This window comes from Arachis hypogaea, chromosome 4 (assembly GCF_003086295.3).
Source record: "Arachis hypogaea cultivar Tifrunner chromosome 4, arahy.Tifrunner.gnm2.J5K5, whole genome shotgun sequence".
NCBI classification, from domain to species: Eukaryota; Viridiplantae; Streptophyta; class Magnoliopsida; order Fabales; family Fabaceae; genus Arachis; species Arachis hypogaea.
This window is the reverse complement of record NC_092039.1, coordinates 123,498,417-123,517,475: the sequence shown is the minus strand read 5'-3', so window position 1 is coordinate 123,517,475 and position 19,059 is coordinate 123,498,417. Positions and strand designations below refer to the sequence as shown.

General features: G+C 31.4%; 2 protein-coding genes across 2 annotated transcripts; one reads left to right on the top strand and one right to left on the bottom strand.

Annotated features, from left to right (window-relative positions):
• Positions 1-38: 38 nt before the first annotated feature.
• On the top strand, positions 39-629 carry LOC112795381 (uncharacterized). The gene has a single exon (XM_029297663.1). The coding sequence runs from the start codon at positions 39-41 to the stop codon at positions 627-629; it is 591 nt and encodes a 196-aa protein (XP_029153496.1).
• A 3,529-nt stretch (positions 630-4,158) lies between these two features.
• Positions 4,159-5,953, bottom strand: LOC112797809 (NAC domain-containing protein 92). The gene is made up of 3 exons (XM_025840906.3): positions 5,308-5,953; positions 4,943-5,220; positions 4,159-4,857 (listed from the first exon to the last, which is right to left on the bottom strand). Exons 1-3 carry the CDS (start codon positions 5,504-5,506, stop codon positions 4,342-4,344), a joined length of 993 nt encoding a protein of 330 aa, XP_025696691.1. The 5' UTR covers positions 5,507-5,953; the 3' UTR covers positions 4,159-4,341.
• Positions 5,954-19,059: the final 13,106 nt, after the last annotated feature.

Genomic DNA, 19,059 nt, shown 5'->3' with positions numbered 1-19,059 from the left:
CATTATTTTGTGACAAATATAATATTACTGTTCCAAAAATGGATGATATATTTGTATTACCAGGAAGATCAAGACGCAAAGCTCAAAAGATTTCAAATTTGCATCATTTTCAAGTTGAGATATTCTATCATGTAGTTGATAGACAACTTCAAGAACTCAACAATCGTTTTACAGAGGTGAATACTGAATTACTTCTTTGTATAGCTTGTCTGAATCCAAGACAATCATTTCTTGCGTTTGATAACGAGAAGTTAATCCAGTTAGCTCGATTCTATCCATTGGAATTTTCTTCTACTCAACTTTTGGCACTTGATAGTCAACTTGAGAACTTTATACTAGATGTGCGTTCTGATGATCAATTCTCAAACTTAAATGGGATTGGTGCTCTTTCTCAGAAATTGATTGAGACTCGAAAAAATATTGTTTATCCATTAGTTCTTTTGAAGTTAGCTTTAGTTTTGCCTGTAGTAACTGCATTAGTTGAAAGAACTTTTTATGCGATGAACATCATAAAGAGTCGGCTTCGCAGCCGTATGGGAGATGAATTTTTAAATGATTGTTTAGTAACATACATAGAAAGAGAGACATTTGATTGTATTGACAATGAAAAGATTATTCAATCTTTTTAAAATATGAAACACAGAAAAATAGAATTTTAAATTATTTATTATTTAAATTATTATTTTATTATTGTAATTTGTTAGTTAAATAATTTGAAGAATAATTATATTTTAAAATACTATAGTATAATTATATAAATTATTATTATATTATATATATTTTGTCCTATTGATAAAATTTTTTGGACCCGTTACTAGTTTTGTGCCTTGGTTTAATTTCTATTTTGAATTTGATTCTCCACCTGACCTACATATATCAAATTTAAATATTTAATCATTTTAATTACGAAAGATATAGAGCGAAAAAGAGAGGACTTAAATATAATTACTAGACCAATAATTAGTACTACATAGACCTTGACACTTTAACAAAGAATAAATGCCTAACTATCACTAATTATGGTACTTTCACATCATACATGCAATACTCTCTCATATCATATCATCGGTGGTTACTAACTTCATGTCAATACATAAAACGAGAGGTTAGGGTGGTACAAGGTTTTTATGGAAATAATTAATTAATATGTGCACGAAACTATTAAGATTAGATAATTATTCTGCTCATATAAGACAATAATAACTACATGAAACCCACTTGCAATGTTTTCACCAAAACATGCAAAAAAAGTTTCAGTAAAACGTCTCAAATTTGATGAAATAATAATATGGGGGCAACATCAGCATGTGTTTGCCCATACAATAAATGACGCAGTAACCAAATTGAATTGCTAGTATAGTATAGTGATGAGGTATGTGGTTCCAAACTTACATTTGAATATTTTGTCTCTTTATACACTAATGACATATGTTAAGTCTAAAACTGAATTATCATGCACCTAAAAAAACTGAATTATATATCATGCAAGTAAATACTATATATGAATTCTTTGCTCCCGAGGAGAAAATTTGGTTTGAATTAATTTACATAATAATAATCCTTTAAATGTCTTAAAATTAATTGATTATGATTTTTTAGGGAATAAAGCAAAATATTCTTTTTAAAATGTTTGCATTCATATCATATATATGAATTTTTTTTATACGAATTAAGGAACGTTTTCTAAAAGTTTGGACAAAAATTATTGTATAGAGAAAACTATATATAGTTTATAATATTTATATAAGGATATAAAAACCTCTAAGTCCAAAGACAATTATATTAAAATATAAAAATATATTGAATTATATATTTTTTAATTAAATAATATTAAAATAATTAAATTTATCATAAAAAATAACTAAATTTGTAATGGACGAATAATTAGATTTATCTATAGTAATATAATAAATCTTTTTATGAGATATACTAAATACATATTTTTATAGAGTTTAATTTTGATGCACTGTCAGTGTAAAATATATTGTACAGTCGTGCAATCATATCCATTTTTTGGATGACTATTCACGCGGACGCAGTCAATGTGAAAGACAGCTATTTTTTATGATGTGATATTATCTAATTGAATACACGTATAAAACTATTTTATATTGACAATATATCAAAATTAAATTTTATTTTTATATGTGGGGCTGATTTTTTGTTATATGAAAAAAATATTGGTGTTTTTGTTGAAAATTGGATTATTTAGTGTAATTATAGGTGGGTGGATTTTGTAAATGTAAAGTCAACACGTGGGGGCGTGTTGCAATACGTGGGGAGCGTGTTGGACACATGGCAACATCCTAGCCAACACGTGGGGGGCGTGTTAGACACATGACAATATTCTGACCAACATGTGGGGGGCGTGTTGAATAATTTCCACAATACTGTAATACACTACAAATGTCAATATTCAATCAAAACACCATTTTCATTTCCATATCAAAAATAATTTCTGAATTTTTGGTGCCTAGTAGCATGCTTGTAATTATATAATAAGTTAAAAAAATGCAATATTAAGGTAAAATGTTTTTTTTTTCAAATTATTTAAGAACTGATACCGAATGTGAGGCAATGTGAGGATATATGTATATTTATGTAATCTACTTCTATGAAACAAATTACTTTTAGGTTTGTGGAAAAGGAGATAAGGCTACTAAATAAGTAAAACCTAATTCGTTCATATAAATTAGATACGTAAACTACTATTAGTATATCTAGTTTTTTAATTTGTCTTCTTATTATAATATAACCATGAACATCTCTTACAAAAAATTATATTGTTCAAGAGAAATAATGTGGTATTATAATAAGGTAATAATATTCTTATTACCTAATCTAAGAATTTTTCGTTAGTTGTTTCGAGGTCAAATCGGCCAGTAAGCATCCGAGAATTAGCATTTTCTTAAGCCGGGAAGAAAATTATAAAAAAAAAAAGATGAAATGCATGGACGATATGCATTATATAAGTTATAATGACAGATAATAAAAATGAGTAATTACATTTATTTTTTTTCAAAGTTTGTCATACGCAATAAACAACAAATTAAATATTATTTAATTGAGGGCCTTAAGAATGAAATGCATGATGCAATCACACAAAACCCAATTGTGACGGTTTCTCAAATTTGCTACGGATATTACATGATGAGATAAGTCTATCAATTGCATTATATTTTCCATATAAAAAAAATATCTCCATTATATAGATAAATTGAACCAAACAATAAATAGATAGAATTATTTTTCTCTACTTAATATATAGTAATACTGTAACTATATATATATATATATATATATATATATATATATATATATATATATATATATATATATATATATATATATTGTTTCTAAATGGTGGCATTGACTTTTGGCCAAAAAAAGTTGAGTAGTTCTGTGTGATACGCCATGCACCTATGTGTTTTATGATTTGTTATTAATCATCCATGCAAGCATCGGTAGTTGGCCTAACGCTGAGACACAGAATAACAATAACTAATCTTCCAAAAATCAAAATTTTATATCAAAATTTCTTAATCATCAAGCGTAGCTTAATACGTAACCTCAGCTACATTTGATCACATTTTAATTTAATTTTATCTGCAATTAAAAAAAGTTTAAATTTTATAAAATCACTTTCCGGTTAACTATACTATGAGACAGACAGTAAAAAACTAAAAAACTGTACACAATTTTATTAACACATCATAAAAAAAAAATAGCACTACTACTAATAATATTGCAATAATGTTAAGTTCAATGGATAGTACAAAGATTAACAAAGATCAGATAAAAATGTTTGACTATTGAACATTAGTATTTTTTTTTCTAGTGTAAAGTATTATTTTTGTTTTTAATTTTTGGATTAAATTTTATTTTAATTTTTAATGTTTTAAATGTCCTATTTTAATCTTAAAAAAGTTTAAATAAATTTAATATTGTTCTACTATTAAATTTATTTAACTCGAATAATTAATAAAAAAATTTTACACTAATAATTATACTGAAATTGAATATCATATTGCTTCTTAAATATGATAACTATTCGTATCAAATTTAACTGTAAGACAATATTGATTTTATTTAATTTTTTTTTAAATTAGAATAAGACGTTTAAAATATTAAAAACTAAATTAAGATTTGTCTCAAAAATTTGGAAACAAAATAGTACTTCACCACCTTTTTTTCAATTAAAGTTACCAACCTAATAATAAGTTCATGCATTTGCAGGTAATCAATTCAGAATTTAAAGGTATGATATAAATGACATGTTTACTTTAATTTGTCTTAAAAAAAGAGAGAGTAATAATATTATTTAATATCCTTCAACCTTATCTAGTAATTCCATAGGTTGCAAATGTCTGCGGAAGCTGAAGATGAATGTTCTTGGTTCCCAAAGAACCTGTAAAACATGTCATTGTTGTAAATCAAAGATGATATATCAGCATCAAACTCTGATTTCTGATTCTGCCTTGCAATTGATCCGTTGTTTTCTTGAGGCAGAGTATAATAATCCGGATTCTCAATTTGGTTTGGAATCTGAATTAATTCTTCATTGATGGAAGCAGGGGAAAAGTTCAAGATAGGAGTTTCCCTGCTTTCAACTATGTCATCATGCAAATTGTTCTGGACATCGGCTTGATTTGGATCCGAGGAGTAGCACGTCGCCTGAGATAACTCGCCGGGGGTGGTTCTCGATGATGAAGAATCCATCAATGGAGGCATCAAAGGAGTAGGTTTTGGCAATGGTAATGGTTCCTTTCCCGAAGAGTTGAGCCTCTCCAACTTTGCAATATTCAGTCTTTTTCCATTATTGCCCTTCTCAAATACTCTGCATATAACCCATTCACCCTATGAATGGTAAACACTTGTTAGCAAAATTTTCATTTTAAAACAGAGTATTAAAACAGAGGAAAACAGAGTAAAATATACTAACTCTTTCAGGTTGTGACAGATTATAAACAGATTTGTTCCCTTCCAATCTATATTCATGCATGACCCAATTAGTCTTTTCACCTCTTGGAGCTCTTCCTTTGTAGAAAACAAGGGTCTTCTTCATCCCAATCTTTGAATTCTCCTTTGATATCTCCTTGTCTTTGCCTGTGGCCTTCCAATATCCGGCCTCGGTCGCCCTATTAGTCCTTTGGCCAGTTGGGTATTTTCTATCCTTCATACTAAAAAAATACCATTCTGTTTCGCCCATTTTCGCTAAACCTTTAAACATAATAAAAGGGAGCAATTTAGGTAATAAAATTGCCATCTAAAAAGATATGTAATGATGAGAAAGTATCAAAGTTTTACCGGGTAAATCCCATGGCTCAGACTTGTTCATATCAGCATCAGCAATTGCTATAGAACAGAAGTGCTTATCATCAAGAACCTTCTTAACAAGGTAGTAATTTATGAGCTCTACATCGGTGGGATGAAATCGAAAGCCGGACGGCAATTCGAACTTCTGATCTTTCTCTCTTTGCATTCTAACATTCTCCATTGATTCCATCTCTATGCTAGGCTCCTTTGGTTCATAAAAACCATCGAAACACGACAAATATGTCGGTTAAACTTGGCAGCTATCGAACATTCGGCGCCGGAATTCAAGTGGGCTAAATGCAGAGAAACCAACCTTTAAAGGGTAGTGGACAATTTTACACTTGTGTGTTGCAAGGAGTTAAAAAAGGAACGTTTTGGGGTTAGGGTGGCTACACTTTTTGATGCATATATCATGGGTGTGAAGACAAGTTAAGAGAGTGAATAAATTGAGCAGTTCTTCTTTTTTAGTGTGGAGGGTTTAATTTTTCTTTTTTGAGGAATTTGATGGGAAAAAAATGCAATTGAGAGACACTCAAAACAAAGATCTATGTTATGAGAAACAGAATCCTTAAATACTGGGTTTTTAGGTGCATAGAACCGTGACTAATAAGGCAACTTGGGTAGGGTGCGTTTTCATGCTTTAAACCGTGTGTTTTTCTATGGTGTATGTGCATGATTGAGTATGTCCAAAATTGGAAAGTGAAAATTAGATTTTAATTTTGAGATATTTATGAGGTAAATTTTTTTACGAAATAATTTTTTTACATATAATTTTTTATATGACTATTCAGATGATAAATGTGTAAAATAATTATTTTTTTAATTGACTGTTTAAATAATTTTTTTTACATCGATGATATATTAAAATTAAATTCTTGAAAATCATACCAAAAATTACATTCTACCTTAGGTTGATATAAGAGGAGAGAAAAAACATTGTAAGTTAAGGGTAGAATGCTTGGTGGGAATTCATTTCACTTTAAACTGACCCCTTTTTTTTTCAGTTATGTAAATCGTTACCATTTTAAATTGGTTACAATCATTATGATTTTGTATAGTACATGATATATGATGATAAGATCTAACTAGTGTCCAAGTTAGCTTGCATGTAAATGTTGATGTTATTGAATTCTCTTATTGCATCTTTGTTAAATGGATTAATGCAAAATAAAATACAACTGAAAATCTATCTTCTTCAATTGTTTTTTGTCCTTTTTTCTTCCTTTGTATTTTCAAATGCTCAACATAGAAAAAAGACCGTTAATGGCGGCAATGCACCAAGAATTTGCTCTTTTATTTACTCAAAAAGGGATATATGAAGGATTTTATGAGAGTAAATAAATTGTCTTTTTTTTTAATTGCTGAGGTTTAAAGTTAAACATTTCTGTCTAATATGTGTTTTTGTTCTCTTTCTAACAAATTAAGAGTGATTATTAATTTTTTTTATAAAAGAATATCAAATAATGTCGAACCAATTCTAATGTCGAACCCGCATCTTTAATATATGATATAAATATTAATGAAGTAATATATATATATATATATATATATATATATATATATATATATATATATATATATATATATATATATAGAGTTAGTAAAAATTTTAACTTTAAATTTTTTCCTTTTGCATATATATACTTAGTTCAATTTACTAATCATACATAAATAGTATTTTGAGTGAAAATATTTTTTTTGCTAATCGAACAAGGCTGGATCGAAATATTTAGAGTGTTAGTAAAATTTCCAAATAGAATTATAATGAAATTTAAGCTCCATGTACTCTACTCTAGCTATTGTCATTTTTACCAACAGTTATATCCTACACATTTTTTTTTATTTCCTATGTATTTATTGTTTTAGATGATCACAGATCTTGTTTATGAATGATGATATTTAGTTTGTAAGAAAAAATAGTATTTTCTTGTTAAATATAAATCAAAACGGTTTAGCTTAGAATGAAAAAGTATAGAAAATCAACATTTAAATCAGCCAATTTAAACAATTCTATTTATTAATTATTAATTTTAAATTAAAAAATAAAATTTAAATAATTAGCATTAAATATATTTTGAATAATAAGGATTATGTAAAATAACCGTCCCATAATCACAGTTCATAATCGCATTTGCACCCCTTCCCATCGTGTCAACGTTTTTGTTCATGTATACTTCCGCATCGCCGTTGCCAAAGTGCCTCGGCTCCCGTCGTGCAGTTCGCCACCTCTGCAGTGCACCACGCACATCATCGTTGGAGGAGATTCTCGCAGCCGATCACATCTCCGCTGTAGGGAGAAGTCATGCGAGTGAAGCAGTCGCGCCCCACCCCCTCCCCCCTTGAGTTGTTGTCGCTGTCGTTGTGTCGTTGTGCAGACTGCTGCCATGTCTCCGCAGTGCGCCAAAAAACATCCACATGCTACAAAAAGAAACATCTACTAATATATAAAAGAAACATTCAATAACAAAAAGAAGAAATATTCCAAATTTTATACATTCCAGCTAAGAGTAACGAAATAAGCACCAAATAAAAGAAACATTCGCAATCCGATAATAAGAAGCATCCATCTATAATACAAAGAAACACCCATCTACTATACATAGTATATGGACCATGGAACAAAGAAGAAACATCCACTTAACTGTAAATATCTACTAACCTTTTGGAGACAACCACTAGGATGAATGAAGAGCAGTAGCGCACAACGGAAGAAGAGGAGATATGACCACGCGGCGTGGAGAGTGGAGACAGAGGCAGAAGAGGCGCGACCTGATGAAATGATGGAGGTGGCGGCGCGACGTCGCGGGTTTCTGAGGACGAGGAGTCCACGCAGCAATGTTACAGGCATCGGAAGCGGCGATAGCGCGATCGCGGGCGGCGGCAACAACGTTGAGGTGCGTAGAAGGCGGTGGCGGTGCTGTGATGTGTTGTCGATGGTGATGGAGACAACGTGTGTGGGAGGGTGAGCGACACGATTGCGATTTTCTGTGAAGAAGATAAACAGCGCAGTTATAGTGAAAAAGAGAGAAAGGTGAAATAGGTGAAATGTAAATTAGGATAAGAATGGATAAATAAAGGGATGTTTTTTTTGTTATAGTGGACTTTAGAGTGCAGCCAATACGAATTGGCAAAAGTTGATTGGTACCCTAATTAGTCTCTTAGAATATACCAAAGATGATACAGATTAATAATAATTATTAGGGTGAAGTACAATTTTGGTCCCTAAAGTGTAGGTTAGAAATGTTTTTTGTCGTCAACATTTTTTGCATACAAAATTGTCCCTAAGGTTTAACTTGGTTTTAAATTTGTCCTTTTTACTTAAATTTTAAATTTTATTACCAAATTACTCCTAACAAAAAAAATATAAATTAAAAAAAAAGAAAAAAAAGAAAAGAAAGATAACAGAGGAGGGGAAGAGGGGGAAAGGGAATCACGCGAGGGGGACGGAAGAAGAAAAAGGAGGAGGGGAAGGGAAGCAGAAGGGAAAGAAAGGAAGAAGGGGAAAGGGGGGACGGCACCGGTGAGGCTTGGAGCCGCCATCGCCGTCAGGAATCAGAACCAGAAGGAGAGAGAGCCGCTACGACTGCGCCGAACTCAGCTCCTTTGGGACAACCTCCGCTCCGACATCTGCGTCGCCATTGCCCAGTCCCTAAACAAGCGTCGGATCGTAGCCGAAATCACCCTCGACCGCACTCTCGCCCTCCTATGCTGCTGCCGTCGCAACGGCGGCATCCTCTGCTAGGTCTTCTCCATCACCACCACCGGCGATTTCCGCAAGGTCTGGAATCTTCTAGAGTCTTCTAACAGGAACTTACTCTGACTCCTCAGCATCTTCGATTTCAAAGGTACCAACCTCTCTCTCCCTCCAATTGTTGAAGGACCATGCTGAAGCTGCAATGGAACTTAGTTAATTAGATTGGGAAATCTATCATCTTTAGGGTTCTAATTCTGCTTATGTTTCTCATTTTGTTAATCAGATTGTTAATCACATATTTTTAATTCGGATTTTGTTAATCCACCAATTTTGATTCTAATTTTGTTAATCCGTTGTTAATCACATTGTTTCCAATTTTAATTCTGTTTTTTATTTTGTTAATCCATTGTTCTTCTACTTTTGTTGCTTCTGCTTTTGTTTTTGATGCTTTTGATTCTGCTTATGTTTCTGTTTCTATTATTATTTTCAATTCTGCTTCTATTTTTGTTTCCAATTCTGCTTATACTTCTATTTCTTCTGCTTATGCTTCTATTTTTTCTATTTCCAATTCTATTTTTTGTTTTTGTTTCATTGTTGTTGCTGAAGAAGGGAAAAAAGAGATATTTTTGTTTCATTGTTGTTGCTTCATTGTTTTTACTTCTAATTTATTGTTGTTGTTGAGTATTTTAGTGAAGAAGGAGAAGAATACAATCGTACGAAGAACGATTTTATAATAAACTTGAATCTTAAGAATGATTTTGTATACAAAAAATAAAAATTAAAGATAAAAAACTTTTTGAAATATACGTTAGAAACTAAAATCGTATTTAACTTTAATTATTAATTAGTGTTGTTTATTTTGTTACTTGCATGTGTAGGCAGTTTATGCAATACGAATTTGAAATAAACGAGGTTCCTTTAGAAGCTAGGTTAGAAACATTATAGCTGCTAGCTATTATTTCTAGCTGGAATATGTATAATCAAAATGCTAATTATTTACAATCCAAAACAATAAAATTATTGAAGGTTACTTTATATGATCCATCTTATGTGTTTGCTCAGAAATAGAATCGTGTCTTTGTCTTGGTCGCCACATTTATTGGTATTATATGTGTATTGTATGTATCATATAAAGTCATTTAAGTTTTTTTCTTTTTAATTAAAAAATGAAATAATAAGACAAAATATATAATGTCTGACTTACTAGATATAATTCAACCTTATCTCTAGGAGTTTGTCTTTATCTTGTTTATTTGGTAAGAATTTAGGTGAATTGCAAGAACATGACAAATAATCTGATCAAAATAACTATATATATATATGGTAAGAGAGTTGATAATAAATTACAATTTGTTATAATTAATACAGATTAGTACTCTGAACCACTTTGACGAAATTCACTTAGCTTGTAATATTTAGAAAAATGTGTTAGTCAAAATTACGTGTGATTAATATTATATTATATTATATTTATAATTTCACTACTTAAATAGCTTTGAAATTTCATATTTTTGATTGATTCCAGCCATATATATTCTAAACAGAATAAATTTAAGAATAATTGTCAATAATTTTTTTTCATAATATATTTTAATTTAACAAATTAAAAATTAATTTATTATAGATCTAAATTTTATTTAAGAGTTTATTGATTAATAAATTATTCATATACAAAATAAAATTTAAATTTATAATATTTTTTTAAATTTAACTGACCACTCGATCAAATTCAAATTAATTATAATCGTCAATAAATTAATCTTCTTTCTTTGACGTTAGAAGTTAGAATCTTCTTACGTTAGTCATAAACAATATTCATTTAATCTATACTAATTTTACGCGTGAGATGAATAATTATGAAAGTTTTAATATGACTGAATCCAGTCCTCTCTAATTAAGAGAGAGTCATTATATTCCATACGTGACTCATACTGCACCTAGCTATAACTTCAATTAAAATGTTTGGTAGGTATAAAATAAAATTCAAATTCAAATTAAATATTAGGATTATAAACATTTTTTTCTTAATAAATTTAAGAGAGGACGACCTTGAAAAAAAAAAAAAAGACATACAAACATGATACATTTCTAATATGTATTACTAAATGGAGAAATCTAGATACAATGAGAAATTAAACTTGCATGTAGCATTTGAAGTCAGTCAATGATGGAGGATTAAAAAGCTTAGCATATTTCACCTAATTAAGCTAGCTTAGAAGCTAAAAAGGATAACATATAAAATTGCTAGTGATAAAGTAACTAATTTGGTCATGAATTAGTTATTATATGATGAAGTATATTACATACATTCCGCTTGAAGATGTCATGACCAATAAATTCTACTATATACTTTGACTTATATATATATAGGATAATTAAGATGTGGCCAGAGGAGTCCCATATTTTCTTCTTTTCTTTCTTGAATGTATGTAATGATTGATTATCATTTATCAAAACACATCTAAATTGTAATCAATATAATATACAAGAATGAACCACTAATAAGCTCAATGAAAAAATATATATAATAAAAACACTTATAGATTGTTTACTAAAGCAGTGAGTCATGATCAATAATATCAACTACTCAGTTTGAATATCAGAGATTCGCAGCTGCTGTTTGATTCCATTTCTAGGGCGTGATGCTTTTAGCTTGTAATAAGACAAGTTCTTAGTCTGTATTTTTTATTTATTTAAAAAATAGTAAATATTTTAATTAATTTTTAACAAATATTTTTATTATTTTGGAAATCATCTAGCTAGATGAGTTTTTGGTGAATTTTTAATGTGAATTTATCATAGACTTATTTGGTAAACACATATATTAAAAAAATTTATTAAATTCAATAAAAGAATTAAATTTTTCAAACAGGAATATTTATCGAAAATTTTTAAAATAATAAAAAAATTATTAGAGACCAAAATATTTAATCTAAATTTTTTTAGAAATCAGTCAATATTTTTTATTTAATCAATTATTAATAATGCATAAATCAAAGGTCCATATTAAACTACAAATATTTTCCCTCAAAATATTATCCATATACATATATATACATTCCCCTTCCACCCCCCTCACTGGATGGTAATTGGATGTATGTTAAATTAATAATTGTTTCTTTATCCTCCATAATTTCATCTCAATATTTTCCTAAAAACAATTGATTAATTATAAATGTAACAAAATTCAATAATAATAATAATAATAATAATAATAATAATAATAATAATAATAATAATAATAATAATAATAATAATAAACAATTTAGTTTAAAAAAACTATTATAAATCTTAATAAATGAACCCAAATCCAAATCAAGAGGAATTCAAAAAACAAAAATTCATCATGCATTCATGCATCTACACATTTTCATAAAAATTTAGGTTCATATACCATCACCTTGGAGTTCGAGAGATGTGATATTTTGAAGAGAAATTGACACGATTATTAATTATATTTCAATTCTTTAGCTCCAATTAGACCATGCATTACACTTATGAATTAAGGAATTACTCTATTTCATGCAAGTGGTAATGAAGTGGTTAAGAACCAGCTATCACTTTAATTTGCAAATGATAAGTTTTTTTTACTTGATTGTCAAGCTCTAGGTTTCATTTTATTTTCAATTATTTAAGACTTAATTTTCATTGAGTATAAAGTTCTTTGGATTATTTAATTTGTTTATTAACACAAGAAACACTAATAAGTGATGGTACTGAGAACACTAATTTTCTCGGTAAGACTAAAATAAATGTGCTTGATCCAATTATGATTTGTAAATTATAATTAAATACAAAAATCTTGGTTTTACTTTTGCTAGCTAACATAATCAATAACATACATAATTTTAAATATAACACCACAAGAGACGTGGGACTTAGCAGCCGAAAATTATCGGCCGTTGTCCCAAACCGCTTTAATTTTGTTGAACTGATGCGGTTTCTATTGCGTAATTAACCCTCGCTCCAAATAATTTGACTTGAGGCAGTGTTGGCCCTCACTGCAGCAAATAATCTTGGGGGTTGTTTCACTAAAATACCCAATCGAAAATTAATTTGCATCATAAACCTTCAGTTTAATTTTTGGTGCGAGGACCCTTCGTCAGAGGCAAGGTAAGTCAATTACTGGTCTCCTTTTCTGCTGTTATGACTCTTCCTTCTGTCAGTTTCAACTGCCACATCCACTTCATTGTTCGTCTCGGTCATCAGTCTCCTCCCTCAGCCATGTAGCTCCCGTGAAAGTAAAGTAGAATGGGTCGTCCGAGTCTTCTCCTTCTGCCGTGCATGTCCATGACGTCGTCGGCGTCGTCCCAAGCCATCCGTCCCTGTGTCATCGTTAGCAGCCTTCTCCCCTTTGGCCCTGTTGTACGTTGCCGATCACAAGAGACTCCTCTCTCAGTCGTATGTTCCTCTTCTTTGTCCCAATTTAATTTTGGTGGCTGTTGAGAAATTAATTTTGCATCAATTTAATCTTTGTGCCTTCTAAATTTTGGTTTGAACAACGCTGATTAATTAATTTTGCCCAAAATTTTCTTCTCCAATTTACGCTCAGATTTAATTTTTTCCCAATATCTGAACTCCTGAGTCTTGTTATGTTTGTGTTTAGTGCTTCTGCTCATTTAGCACATACTGCTTAACAGTTTTCCAAGACAATTTCAAGACCTGGATTTTTGAAAATTTTCTAAGTTGTAAGATTTGAAATAATGTAAATAAATAAATAAAAAATCACTACAAGAAAAACACTCATTCAGGTACACTTGAAAAGTGTAGCCAAAAGTGAAAAAAATGATGCCTTAGGCTACGGCTACGCTTTTTAGGGTGATTTCTATTCGGCCGTTGCCTATTCTCAAAGGCTATGCTTTTCTGCACCAAGGGCTATGCTTTTGGCGTTTGGAAATAGGGTGCACTTTTCAAGTGATGCTGTCCAGGACCAAAGACTACGCTTTTCAGCTCCCATTTTTACCAGAATAGGCTACGCTTTTCAGTGCTACTGCATCACCTGAAAAGCGTAGCCACATTGTATACCATAGCTACCGTTTATAAGTGTAGCTTTAGGTCCCTCATTGTTTTTTTTTTATTTTCTGTATGTATATATATATATATATATATTAATTTTTTTTCTAAAATCTAATATTTAATAATATAATTATATATATAATCCTATATTTTTAATTAAATTAGTGAAACATTATAAAATAAAAATAAATACATAATAATACTATGTAATTTTATTTTAAATAATAAAAGTGATCCTTAAACAAGATTTAGGTTGCCATAATAAATTAGCAGCCATAAAATCTTCTATTTGGGAATAATACAAATTATTTCTCTAAAAATACAATTTATTTCTCTAAATATAATTTACTTCAAACATAAGATCTTCTAACTGGAAATAATACAAATTAGCAGCCTTCATTCTAGCTAGTAAACAAGTCCTTTTCCATCAACACATTGTTTCTGATTACAGTAATCCATTGACTCCTCAGTAGTTGGAAAAAACTGCAGCACATTTAATTTGCCAAATCTAAATAAAACTGAGCAGCATAAAGAGAAAGATGGAGTAAATGTAAAGCATGTTCATTAAATTTAGAAGAAAATGTTTAGATACTACTCACCTTTAAGAATAATATAATATTGAAAATCATCAACCCTGTTCTTGCCATTCCAGTCTTACAATGGACAACCACAACATTCTCAATATCTAACTTCAACCACGAATATGCACTATGACAGAATGAGATAATCAGTTGAAGTGGCAAGCAATTATGGTCATTAAATGGAAAGCTAGCCACCTGAAGATAGAATTTGACATTGCAGATGAAAGTAGCAGTTGGTTTGAAAAACAAATATAAGTGCTGAAAAAAACTATAACCCAAGTGAAACAGAAAGCTGACACATGTAGTCTAAACTGTCTAGCTATCATCATAACAAAACTAATGATAGATGATATGAATTAATATATTTAAAGTAGACAAAAAAATTAAAGCATACATTAATGACACACTTAAAATTTATGGAGTATAAATGAAATTCACATCGCTTTTGTGGTTCCACACTTCTCCTCAAAGACTCCGTAAAATTTAGGACTCACATTTCCCTCAAACAATGATGCATCATACAGCCGCTCAGAACAAAGATCGTATACTTTGTATTTATCCTACACATAAAAAACAAGTCAAACGCAAAACTATGCAACAAATGAAAAGAAATGACAGAGGCTCCTGAGCTTTCAAATTGTAGGACACTGAAGAAGCAAAACATCATGTATTCAGGTTGTCTGAGATTCTCCAATAAAATTGAAACTTACCATAAAGCAATAAAACACAAAAGGGAAATGGCAGGATAACAGGATAACACTAAACTTGTTCTATTATCTCGTTCCCGTGGCTTCTCAACAGTATCACTATCATCACTCTCTCTAAACCAATTTGAAGCACCAAAGCAATTCCCAATCTTATGGCTACCATTTGCTGGACAATCCCTGAAAATAATTTCGAACTGGCATTACAATTTTGACATTCAAGTAGGTTAATACTATTGAGAAGATAACCAAAAAAAGGTTCTCCTATATATACTTCACCTTTGCTTTGAAATGATTGAGTCTGGAAACTACTAATTCACAGAAGAGCTCAATGAACTCATTTACAGCCAAAATCATCACATGCTCAACCTATGAATTCACAATAATGATATTAGAACCTTAACTTAAATAATTCCATCTGAGACATGACCACACTTAATCATTAGAAATAGTTCAAGTTAAGAGTGTAACACCCTCACTATTAGAATGTCACGCTTCCGGCTGCGCCACTCTGATAGCAAGAAGTATTACGACTACTTTATATACTAAATATTAAAATAGGAGCCTGTGACTCGACACCGTATCGCTGATTTCTTTGAAAACCGGAAATAAATACTTTATCTTAAGAAAAAATGCAAGCAGGCATAGATTCATATACAATACTCCTTACACAATATCTCAAAATATAATATACATATAAAACATACAACTCCTATCCCTCTTACAAACTTGTAATAACAAAGGCGAGGGAAGAAAATAATCTAATTAATACAACAACATATAAACCAAACGCAGTATAACTCTTCATAATGCTTCATCCGGTTCCTGAAAAGGTAAAGCTATAGGGGGTGAGAACCTAACTATATGGTCTCACCACGGAGGTTCAAAGTTGTCATAAGAAGATATTTAATAAGAAAACTGTTTTCAAGCTCAGTGATTATCATTACCTTATGAATCTTTTAAAAACGAATAGGTAATCATTCAAAACCTTTTAAAAGAAACAATGTTTAATCTTTTAGAAATCTGAAACCTTTCCTTTCTTAAAAGAAAATCTCAATCAGAAATCAACCACGCAATCAACAACACAATCATTAATTTAGCACCAAAGTTCATTCTCAAATGTAGCACGCCAGGACAAACACAAGCAAGACATACAAGGAAGGCACAAGTAGGTAGCAGTTACAGCAAATAGATCAAGTAGCAGTTAAGTACAGTTTAGCAATTAGGCAAACCAAACAAGTTCAAATCCAAACAAAGCATACATGCATATGATGCATGCCTGTCCTATGGTTGATGAGGCTCATTTGTCGATTATCCAGCCAACCCGACAAGTCTGAATTGTCCTTATACTATCCCCCGACGTGCATCCCCAAGAGTCTATGCATAGCTTTTTCTCAAATAATCAATATTGCTCAATGGGGGTAACATTCTCGGGAATTTATATAGTGTCCGGTCACACTTATGTCGTAGGGTCAACAGAGTATCGAGTTTTCAACCTGGTACACGTGGTGGCAAGCCATGGTACTTTATCCAGGGAACCTCGTATCTCAGATAATTCAAATTCATAAGCCAAATGAATAATTCAAAGATCATATTTCAACATTCTCAATCCATATCTCAACATTCTCATCATTCTCAACATCATCATTATTCATCAATCCAAATCTCATTTCCAAATTCATTCAAAAACCATATTTCAAAGAAAATCCTCATCATCCTTCTTTCTATTCCGTCCATTAACAATCCTAATTCAAAACATAATTCTTTCTCTGATAGATAAATCAATCTTGAAACATATAATGTTTAAAAACAAATCTTTTTAATTAATTACTTCAAATAAAACTTCCAATTTTATAAAATTTTGGCAGCATCTCCTCTAAAACTCGGATACTACCACCCTTTTCGGGTCCCAACCAAACCAAACCAAACGCCTGTTAATCAGTCAATTCACTTCCAATAACCATTATCACAACAACACTCAATCCGAGAGAATTGCAAAATCCAAAATTCAACCAACCAATCCTATAAATCAGAATTAAAACCAACTTCAACCAACAACATCAATCAATAATTAAGAATTGTCGGTCTTCTCAAACAGTTTCAAACCAAACCATTCCTCAAACACTTTTCAAATCATTTCCAAAATAGCAAATCATTATCAATAAATAACCCATTTCCAAATATCAAGCCCTTTCCAAATTTATTTTAAAATCAAATTTTGATATTAAATCGGGTTTAATATCAAATCAAATTTTAATATTAAATCTTTTCTAAAATCAAACCGTTTTCAAAATTAACCTAAAATTCAATAATAAATCTTCTATGATAATTCAAAGAAAACCACTTTAACAGCATCAATCAACTAATCCAACTTTCTCAATCGAACAGTTTACCAATCAAACTAATAATCTCATTCATCCAAAGCAACTCAATTCAATTCATAAGACTTACAAAATCACAAAAATATATCTTACGCATTAATATCGATTTATAACAACTCTGGAAGGTAAAACAAGTTTAAGAAAAGCGCCCCTACCTCGTTCGTGACTTAATTACACGACAAAACCCTTAAAACTCTGATTTCACAGTGGCGGCATCAAATCCGACCATCCTCCAGCAATCACAGTCTCTAAACACAGCACACAAGAGCATAGTTCATCCCTAAAATATTAACGCCGCGTAAAACTCAATAATCTATAACAGAATAGTAACAAAGGAGTTGTCGAGACAAAAGCAACTTACCGCATAGCAAGGAACCAAGAGCAGCACAGTCGCAGCTCCGGCGGTCCTAACCGGTAAGAACAGAATCCTCGTGAACCACTTAAGATAGATCTGGTGCAATGGATTTCCACCGAATCAGAACCAAACGGCGGGAGAAACTCACGGCAGCGGCGCACGTCTTGAGAGGCAGAGGCTTCAGCTGCGGTGATGGACCTTTGGCGACGGTGGAGGAACGGCGGTGACGACGGCGACTCCACACGCAACGGTGACAGCGGCAACTTCACCTCCTCTGCATGCGCGCTCTCTTCTCCGTCCGTAGTTGTCGTTCGCGCTCCCTTCTCCCTTAATATCAACACGACGGCGAGGCGCAAGGTCGGGCTCGGCGATGGCAGAGAAAATAGTGGCAGTGACGGACCTAGAGGCGGCGGCTTGCACAGTGACAATGGAAGCTTCAAAGACAGTGACCCTCGGCCTCCTCAGTCGGTGGCACGATGGCGGCGGCCCGGGCAGGACGGCGCCACGAAGTAGCTCGGCAAAATGGCGGCGACGCGAGATGGACGACGGTAGGCACGACGGCTCGGTCTCCCTCTTCTCCCCAACACAACCCTCTCTTCCTCTCTGCTTTCTCGGATATCACTTTCCTTTCCCTGCTTCCCCTGTTTCCATTTCCCTTTTTTTTCTTTCTTTCTTAGTTTATTCAGAAGCTATGCTTCTTTTGGGAGAAAGGGGGGAAAGTGTGGCGGTGGTGGCTAGGGATTAGGGTAAGGTTTAATTTGAGACAAGAGTGAAATTAAGAATTTTGGGTAAATTGGGGTTTGGTCAATTTTAATAAAATTAAAGTATATTATATAAATTTAAAATCTAATTTGATCTCTTAAAATTACTTAAAAATACTACTTAATTATCAATTTACTAATCAGCTTTTAATCAAGTATTCTAATTTAAAAATTAGAAATAATATAATTTATTTTCTATTTATAAAAATTAAAATATTAAATTCTAGAATCTCTATTATTTAACTAAATTG